At 43.4% G+C, this 10,151-nt stretch overlaps 1 protein-coding gene across 2 annotated transcripts; it reads right to left on the minus strand.

The window, feature by feature from the left end:
- Positions 1-6,080: 6,080 nt before the first annotated feature.
- tent5c (terminal nucleotidyltransferase 5C) lies at positions 6,081-8,796 on the minus strand. Of its 2 annotated transcripts, none has more exons than XM_041844489.2 (2): positions 8,701-8,796; positions 6,081-7,411 (listed from the first exon to the last, which is right to left on the minus strand). In XM_041844489.2, the coding sequence occupies exon 2, from the start codon at positions 7,387-7,389 to the stop codon at positions 6,217-6,219; it is 1,173 nt and encodes a 390-aa protein (XP_041700423.1). In that variant the 5' UTR covers positions 7,390-7,411; positions 8,701-8,796; the 3' UTR covers positions 6,081-6,216. The 2 variants fall into 2 exon arrangements, with proteins under 2 accessions (XP_041700423.1, XP_041700424.1); XM_041844490.2 differs by lacking the exon at positions 8,701-8,796 and adding an exon at positions 8,427-8,562.
- Positions 8,797-10,151: the final 1,355 nt, after the last annotated feature.

Here is a 10,151-nt window from a genome sequence, read left to right on the forward strand (position 1 = left end):
TGCTCTCTCTGTTTCGACCACAGTGGCATCTGTCTCCAGCAACCCCCCCTCCACCCATCACTTGTTTCTCAGCACCTTGAGTATGTCTCCTCTTATAAATGGCACTGCTTGCTTCAGGGCTGTTGTTGCTGGAGGGAAATGGGTGATGTTTGCGCAGCTTGTCCATTTCCTGAACGGGAGGGACAGTTTGCTCAAGCTGCTAAAGTTCTCAGAAGTGAGTGCCACAAGCCACGACTCAGGCAGATGCTTTAGGGTGTTGTACAGTCACGCTGACTCAGGACGATAACAAAAGTGGTAACACTTTTATTCTTCCCCCTTTCACACACACAGGTTCCGTTTTTTACGCTGTTCCATGCAGAGCAGAATTACATTGCTCCCAGCTCTGCTTGTGGAGCTGAGGCTGTGTTAACCTGAATCTCTTCCCTCTTCTCTGAACTTGTCCTGACTTTGAGCCTACTACGTGGACAGGCCCAGGAGTGGAGTGTTCGCTAACATGTGGTCCCAGTCTGCATCAAGCACAACAAACACACAATCCATCATGTCATCGCCCCCTATGAAACAGATGTGATAGGTGATAAATGGGTTTGTATCCAAGGTCTCTGGGCCACAGGTAACTAATTAGCTCTGTGGCTGATTAAAGTTGATGTTACTCACATACTGTATACACCCTATTAATACTGACAGTTTGATGATCAAGGATGATGAGTTGGGGAGATACTGTAGCTTTTAGGATAAATTACATTGTGTGTATGTGGTGTGTGTAGATGTGTAAGAGAGAATGACTATAGCAGATGACACTCAGGTTCATTGTGGCCCCCTTCCTCACCCTCTAAGCATTCTGCTGCGTGCTGCCTTTTCATTGTCTCTCCCTGCATATTTCGATCTGCAGTATTCCAGAAATCATGCAGTGTTTGGCCTGGCCATACACTGGTCTGTTTATTTTTTGTGTGTTTCTGATGGTGATTGTCCATTGGGCTGCCCAGGGACATGGGAGGGACGCATTGTGTGCCTGAATGTCCACCCTCCCCCTCCAATCCCCTGGCAACCTATCACCTCTCTATCTACGTGGCTACTGACGTACACAGGAAACGAGAGATTTAACACCTTGTCGAGGAAGCCTTTAGAGCACGACAGGCATGCTTTTATACTGAGGACACCACCAGAGTAAAGCGTACTTTAGAATTCAGTGATGATACAGTACAGGCAATTTAAAGATATTACAGATTGAGCCAGTCCCCCACAGGGCTTAGAAGTCTATTTGGTCATATTTAGATAGCACAGCAGGGATGTCACAATGCCGTCAGTATGTTTTTAAGTATTCATCATATGCAAGTGGAGTCTGATTTACACTTGAACGACTTATGGGAGATGGTTATTTGATGAATTCAATAGTCAGCGAGGAAGAGAGTTTAATTTATACAGTACGACAGCGTGAGTGCCTCGGTTTACGGCAATGACTGTGCGCTGACGGAGGTGGAAAAAGTGGTTAAGAGATTGTGCGGGGGACACATAGCTGCGTCACTTAGGTTACACCATGAGTAATTCCCAGGAGATAAATCACCTTTTTCTGAATGGCAGCGCAGTGTGATTCAGTGTCTCTATGCTTGAGGTTTCCAGCTAGAGTGGAAAATGAGTGAAGGTCTGTGTGAACAGCATTACGTACAGATGGATAGTTTGAACACACACACACTCTTTAGCCAGTTCTACAACTCCAACCTAAAAAAAAGGTAAGTGTGTGATTGATCAGGTTCACACTTCAGGGTATGAAAGTACTAGAATACCATTGCAGTTGAAACACTAGAGATTTTCTACTTACCTGCTCTCTGTTGAGTGAATACTGAGGTCTAGTTAGTTCGTTTTGGCCCAGATGCTTTGAAGTAATCGAATACAGCATGTTGGGAAAACAATGTTCCACCAATTAGAAAACTCGACAGGGTCAATATTTTCAATACAAGTTGGGAATAAGGCCTAATCCTGTATGTAGCTGAACTGCGTTTGTAACCATTTCCTTGGGTCGTCAACACAGATGTTTTATTCATACTGACAGGGAGAATGCAGGAGTAGTGCAGAAAGTGTAAACAAAGCTAAGGGGACTGTCACAGTGGAAGTAGTGGTGACAAGTGGGAGGCCAAAATAATGAAGCTTGAGGTTATTGACCAAGTAGCTTTAGTCCGATAATGATAAGACTTATTCAACAAATTGAATTACTACCATGTTAAGTCGAGAAACAAACTAATCTTAGCCATTCCCTTCGTGCGCACTACTACAAAGCCAAAGGCATGCACACAATGTACCCATTGATATCACCTCAAAGTGCAACCAAATGTTTTAAAACCGTAGCACAAAACACAATGCATTTAAAATGGTAAGAATGAACAGAACTCAATAGTAACACCATTACTCTGACAACAGATGTGGGGTTCATACTTTATTAATTCCCCCCTTCAAACATTTCTGATCCAAAAGGAAAAACTAAAGTGAGGTAAAAGTGCTGAGAAATTAGTATGATAATCAACGTCATCACCATTGCAGTCAGTCAGAAAGCTGACATAGGTCTTTTGCATTCTCTCACACACACAGCGAGAATTTAATCTTTCACTTAACCCACACAGGCATCCTCGTACACACACAAAAACAAGTTATCTGCTGCAAATTCCACAACTCAATGCAAAAACAGCAAAGAGAGTCAAAGGCCTGGGTCACTTTCCAAAAAAGATAAGACTTGCTCTTTGGAAAAGGACACATAAACCCACCCCCCAAAAAAAAAAAAACATCTACAGGTGCTTTAGACCCAAATAGAGAAAAGCCAAGAAATTCTGGACAATGAAGGAGGGGACCATAACACCGACACACATCACATGGAATTACAGCAGACAAAAGGGGGCCAAAAATAGGAAAAATAAAAAGGGGGGAAAATATCACTTACACCATCTATGAAACACACAGACCCTAGATATGGGCAGTGATATAATATCATAAAGTCAAGCCCCGTCACATCCAGCCTTATCTAAGGGAACATGCATAACACTCGTCTCAGTTTACCATTCATAAATAGGCACATACATTATGTTCTCCGTTAGGATAGAGACAGAGACCACAACCATAACACATTCAGGCAGGGTAAGGGACAGGTAGTGAAAGACATACACGATTTACACCCATTCAATATTAGTAGGTCTTCAGCCCTGGTTCTGTAGAGCTAATGAGCTGCTGGTTCTGGTTGTGGCTCAAAGCTTGTTTGATTCATCACTTTGCATGGTGGTAAACATATCTGGGAATGGCTGAGCATCTCTCCACTAGAGATTTGAGTCTCACCTGAATAAAGCGAGACAAGAGGACTTTACACCTGAATGATGACATTAATCAATTAAGCGATGCCGTGAAAAAAACTGAATCAAGGTTGAAGACCACCTGCTCCAAATACCACAAGCTTTCAAAAATGGTCTCAGCGCTGAGAGAGATAAAAGACAGAGACTTCTCTAATATACACCAGAGAGGGAGACAAATACCAAGTATAGGAATCTGGTGGCCAAGTAGGATCACAATACAAAAACGGTCCAAGGTTCAAAAAGTTTGCACCCCACCCCCCCCAAAAAGTCTAGAAACAGCCCTTCAACACACTGTACCTCCCTGAGAACCAGCTCACCTCCCACATTCAGCTTCCTCCAGAGCTTATGTTCATCTACACTCTCCGCTAGCTGGGTTTGGAGTAAGCAAAGGTCTCTAAAGTGCTTCCATAGAGTGGGGTGTACACTTATCATGCACTAGCTGTCAGTGTTGCTTTAGTTTGGATAAATTGAAGGGGGTAAGGGGGCTAATTGAAAAAAGAAATGCATACAGAGCATGACAAATAGTACTGGAATGACTAGACAGCTAAGTTTCATGGAAAGGATGTTTTGGGATTAGGAAGAAAAATAAACTTCACATGATACAAAAAAGGCTATATCTGTAATTCAATGCTAGTGTCTAAACACATAAATGACAATTTCTACCCAATGGAAATGACACCAAACCCTTTTTAGCAAAAAAAAAAAAAAGCACAAAATAAAACATTGCAAACAGACAATTCCCTCTTCTCTTCCGCCCTTCTCGCATCCTCCCAAAAACAAATCCCACCCAATGTGAAGGCACTTCAGTTGCTGGTTCAGACTTTGGTCCACACTGAATGTGCCCACGTGGTGGCTAAGCTAAATCTAAGCTAAGGCTAACCTAGGTTAAAAGCAGTTTCCACGTTTTGTTTTGGGCTGCTGAGCCAGCTCAACGTGCCCTGAGCCAGGGGTGTGACCAGCTCCAGAGAAGACTATGCTGACCCACTCCCCCACCCCCAAAAAAATCTAACCACGTCCTACCCCTTATCTGGATGTGCACATTAGGTTTGCAGAAGTTATTCCCTAGGTTTGGTTGGACAGAAGTACTTAAAAAGGAGAACAGTTGGCTTACTGGACTGGAAATTAAAATGGACAGGTCAGTCGAAAGGAAGATGGTAGGGGTGGGGATCAATTTCTAAATGGAGTTTAAAGTTTGATGGGGGACTGGGATGCCTGTCGTAGATCTGAGTACAAATCAAAAAGCGTGAGAGGTCTAAAATTGGAACGGAATTCCAGACACTTTTACATTTCGTTGAATGTGCCAGGCAGGCAGCCATGTTCCCCTGTCCTCCAATGACCAGAAAAGGGTTCACGCCTGCCCCCAGCAAACCCTTAGAGGGTGGTGGAGAGTGGCAGTGACTAACACTGGCACAACCCCACCACCCTCTTCCTTACCCTCCCACAATAATTATAGACTGCCGTTACTGCTATTGGCTGGCCTGCACCAGACTGGGATCCCATTTCAGCCATTGTGAAGCCTGCAAGGGGCTCCAGACCTCACCAAGGGGGCTCCTTTTAAGGGAAGGGACAGTCTTTCCCTGCCTCTCAGATTAGACTTGAGAGAGAGAGAGAGAGAGAGAGAGAGAGAGAGAGAGAGAGAGAGAGGCCCTGTCCTGCCCTCTGAATGAGCCTACAGTACAGACCCCACCACGTGGACCATAAACACGGACATCCAACAGGTCACTACTGCACTGACGGTTTGGAAGAGGTTTAAAAGAAAAGAATAGCAACTCCCCACAACATACATTAGCCCAGATTGGTGGGCGAATAAAGGCCCAAACTGTCACTGTATGGGGTGCTTGTCAATACTCATTCATGGCGTCCTCTCCTAGTCTCCTTTCAAGCATTAACACAAATAGGCGAAAGGTTTGGATAGGCTTTCTACAGTTCTATTTGACCTGTTGCATGGAGGAGAGGACACAAGGAGAGGAAGCCACTTTACACCCTACACAGTATACACTCAAATCCAGTCTTAACGGGAAAAAAAAAAAAGAGGAGGCTGTCACCAACATTCACAGTGGAAAATACAATTTACACATTCTTCTCCACAAAGTCTACATGGCACAGGCACTCTTGCTGCAAGAGAACACTGCTGTGCTGGTGATATGACTTTCCCAATTTACACCTTCTTTGATTTAAAACAAAATTAGCAGTTCCTCTGCCTCCCTGTTACCTTGGATGCCTTCTAAAGGAGATGAAGACAGTCATCTCATCGCACTAATAGAAAAGTCCTCAAACACTGATGAGCAAACCCCTACTACTCATCAGGAAACTAAACATCCATCTCAGCTCAGGAATCATTTTACACCTTGTGCCTCACATCTCTTTTTTTAAACATATATTTTATACTTGTTTTTGTCACTACACAATTAACATTCTGCTCCCCCCCAGTCTTTTCACATTTCTTAAATACACACAACTACTCTATTTTCCCCCCCTTTCTATTAAGATGGACCAAATATACTTAACATATCAGGGGGAGAAAGACTATGGCACCAAGGACAACTCATTCTTGAATCAGGACGTTAATTTGAAACTCAGATTAGGGAAAAAAGGGGGAACAAACAAAAACATTGCAATCTGAGAAAAGGCACAAAAAAAAGATTCCAAAATAACACTTAACAAATATCACTTTGGATCAAATTATCTTGACACCTCTGTAGATAAGGAATGAGAAAGGAGAAGGGAGTCCAAAAACAAACGAAACACTTGTCCATTTAAATATATCCTTTATGCCCACAGAGGGAAAGACCAGTTATGGCCTAATTTATATTTTTTTGGGGGGGGCGTATTGATCTCCTTTTCTTTTTTCTCAAAGCAGCAGTCTTCTCTTGTGTGCGTGTGTCTCTCAGTTACATGGCAGCCATGTTGGAATGTTCTGGTTACACGAGGCCACATAGTAGTTGCTAAAGTTGTGGTCTCGGACGTAGGGCGCCGGCTGGTAGTAGCAGGTGACGCTGGAGGCGTCGGGGATGGCGTTCTGCTCAGCCAGCACCCTGAAGGCTGTCAGTGAGATGAGGTTGAGGGTCTGCCGCCTCTCATGGCCCATGAGACACACCGTGCTCTCGTTGACCACGCGCCGCAGGATCATGAGGTAGTCATACTTGCTCTTCTCCTCGCCCACAAAGTGACTCTGCAGGTAGGCCTCCAGCTTGCGCTGCTGCTCGCCAATGTCGGGGAAGTCGATGAAGAAGCGGGAGCACATGTAGCGCTCCAGACCCTTGAACTCCTCCTCCGAGGTGGGCCGGAAGTCTCTTACCAGGAGGTTGCAGTACTTGAGCAGGCCCCCGCCACGTATCTCCTCCGGTCGCTTGGTGGCAATCAGCTTGTTTGTGAGGTGGTCCAGAGACACGCCAAAGTCCCCGTACACGCTCTCGCCCACCACGGTAGGGTGGAAGTGGCGAGACATGGGGTTCTCCGGTGAAAAGTCGTAGTAGGTGAGCAGCGAGTCCAGCACGATCTGGAATGAGTCCACGCTGAACTCAAACTGCCGGCGGATAGAGTCCACAAACTTGAGCTCCACGTTGCGTCCGTTGTTGTTGGAGAGGGAGATGAGGCTCCAGCGGTCCTGCTCAGTGTACACCTTGACCAGCTTCTGAACGTAGGCCTCCTTCAGAGTCATGGGGGTGATCTTCTCCTTGTTCACCCCCTCAGGGAGGAAGTCCAGCAGGGTGCCCAGCACCACGTCTTTAACTAGCTGGAACCCTGACTCCTGGGGCAGGTCCACTCTGAAGATGACGTCCAGGTCCTTGTAGCTCCATCCAATGTCCTGCACCAGCACGTGGCTGGCCGTAGAGCCGTTCAGACGGACGTCTTTCACTTTAATCCCCCTTAGCTCCAGCCGGGTGCGAACCATCTGCACAATGTCCTTCAGCCGCACCTCCAGAGTGGGGAAGTTCCCTCGGCCATGGACCGGCACCACCTCTGTCAGGACCTCATTAAGACGGCTCACCTGGTCCCAGCTCAGCACACTGTGGGACACACTCTCACTAGTGGTAGTGGACTCTGCCTTGTTAGCCATCTTCTAAGTGTATTTAAATTAACTAGGTCAGAAAAGGTGAAGAAAAAGCACAATTAGTTTGAGATACCAAAAATTACAGTAGTTTCTGACCCCACAGAACACATATGTCTGGAAGGAGATGCCCAAATGAATGCACTGTAATTCCTGCCTTTGTGAGATGACTTGATGTAGAGGCATTACATATCACTGTGATGTAGGCTACCTATAATAATGAAAATAATTACATTTACTTCTAACCAAACAGATGGTGTGCCCCAATTATGGCATGAGGGCCATTCATGACACACTTGATTACAAATAGCAGTATTGAAATGCAGAATGACCACCATTTTTTTTTTTTTACACCTATTCTACAAAATAATGCCTCCCTGAGCTTCTAGAACAGTCAGACAACATGCTTTCATTCGAGAACTAGCTAGTTAAGTAGCAGAGGAAAATAAAAAAAAAGGTGCTCCCGAGAGTAATAATTTGGATCTCGCAAACAGCAACAAAAAAAAAAGCTAGCAATGAAATACTTAAAGTTAAATGTTAAGACTAACGTAACAATTTCCATTTAATTTCGGGGGTGGGGGAATTGTTTCGAATACTTCTGCCAAGTATTTCAATTCGGGAAAATAATTAATCCATGACTAACAGCAACAATTCAATATTACAAATTGACTGCCTGGCTTATTTGTTTTACAGCACGCGCCAGTGTAGTTGAATCTGGAAATCGACAGAACTAGCTCGTGCAACATACGAGCCAGCCAGATACTATTCCTGGCAGACAAGTAACTAACAGTAAAATTATCTAGTAAAAAGCACTTCTAGCAACAACAAACTATGTAAAAGAGTTACATACACAAGATAGGCAACTACAGCGTGTAAAATGTATAAACTAAACAGGTAAGAAGTTAACTACTAGCGAGCCTAAATTGCATATCTCACAAACGGGCACGTCAAACAATTTGGTTTGAAAGGATATAGATGACCAAGGATTTTGCTGGCAAAAGTGAGCAAACAAACACATAATTAGCTGATATGAAAAATATACATACGGTTATAAATATATCCTCCCAAGTCAATCAAATTGCACAAGAAGAAGATGTTAACTGAGCATTCGTGCAGACACTTCAATAAATCCCCTCGTGTGTCAAACTAAAATTTCAGCGCTTGTAGCTACGCATTAACTAAAGAAACGCCTTCTTATAAACCGAAGAGCAACTGGCTGAACAGCCCTCGACAATGTCGCACTACAACGTACCTTATCTATTCACAGAAACCTAGCTAGCTTCAGATGAATCAATACAAATTAGAATACAAAATATTTACCAATAACCGTGCTTCAAATACCACATCATTGGCAGCCTTGGATTTTTAAAACATCTAACTAGCTAGGCTTTCTATTTGACGATATTAATGCGCTGAGCGAAGCTCTTGATTGGCCAGGAAGGTTTTTGTGTTGCCAGGTTACCATTAGCGTCTCTTGCGTTCATTCAAACGATGGATGATTTCTTGGTTGACAAACTTTACATATTGATTTACCAAATTTAACAGACATTTTATAACTACATTTGCTGCACTCCAATCTCCTAAACAAAACTCAGTTCTTCCTTTTTGAACTGTTATGTTATTTAGGGAAATGGTTAGCAGGGCATGGATTTGCAATTTTTGAAAACCCTCAAACCTGGTTGCTTTGGTAATCTAGCTATTTGAAAAGTAGTCTTTTTTTTTTTTTCGTGTTAAATCTCAATAGAAAGGAAACATGCCCTGGAAATAATGACACATTGACACTGGCCATCCAGCCATTCATAACATGCAGACACTTCCTTTATGTATAGATTATCAAATGCACCTTAGATATTCAGCTACAAAACATGTTGTGCATGAAACTTCTTCAAGGTAATTTTTGAGTCATTTTGAGAACATTTTCTACAAAAAAAGAATGCAATGGATGTGTTTGCATCTGCCTACATCATGCATGTGTATACATTTTAGTCATTTAGCAGACGCTCTTATCCAGAGCGACTTACAGTTAGTGAGTGCATACATTTTTCATACTGGCCCCCCGTGGGAATCGAACCCACAACCCTGGCGTCGCAAACTCCATGCTCTACCAACTGAGCTACACAGGGCCTACTTTATGTCTACAGCTACTTACTTCAGATTCTTCTTACACATGATGAGTTATGTAGGTTGATGCCCTTTGCTAAATGTATATGTCCTATGACTATTAAGTGACTATTAGAATGCAGTGGTAAAGGTGTGGCATGTATGGGCTTTCAAAGATTGCTTGCAGCCTACTGTATATTCTACCCGCGAATGCTATAGGTCACCTAAACACACACAGATACTTTATCTTTCACAACTCAAATGGACTGTTTCATAACTGAGACAAACTACATACATCTGTACAATATCTGTATTTTGAACACAGCATATATCTTTTTTTGAACAACTGCATCCTTTAATTTTTCATGGAAGAGTTGGATTTGTGCGAAATTGGCAGACTCAACTTTAAGCCACAAAGAACAGCCTGTTGTGTTTCGCAGGAAACGTGACCTCAAGCTGTAGCTAGATAGCTATCGGCCCTTCTGGGTCAATAGAAAGACCTCTGAGAAAAGTTGTGTGATGGAGCCTGCTTCAGGGGACATTCCAACTCAACATACTCTTCTCATTATGCACTTTCCATAGAACTTTTCATTTTGATATATCATGATGTGTGACAGGGAAGGGGAAATTAAAAGAAAGGAAACAAAGTATGTGGTATGGTTTGCTGTCGT

Source organism: Coregonus clupeaformis, unplaced genomic scaffold (genome assembly GCF_020615455.1).
Source record: "Coregonus clupeaformis isolate EN_2021a unplaced genomic scaffold, ASM2061545v1 scaf0236, whole genome shotgun sequence".
Lineage (NCBI taxonomy): Eukaryota > Metazoa > Chordata > Actinopteri > Salmoniformes > Salmonidae > Coregonus > Coregonus clupeaformis.

Excerpts from the sequence above, each read along its gene's own strand:
- tent5c (XM_041844489.2), bottom strand. The coding sequence starts at position 7,389 with ATGGCTAACAAGGCAGAGTCCACTACCACTAGTGAGAGTGTGTCCCAC.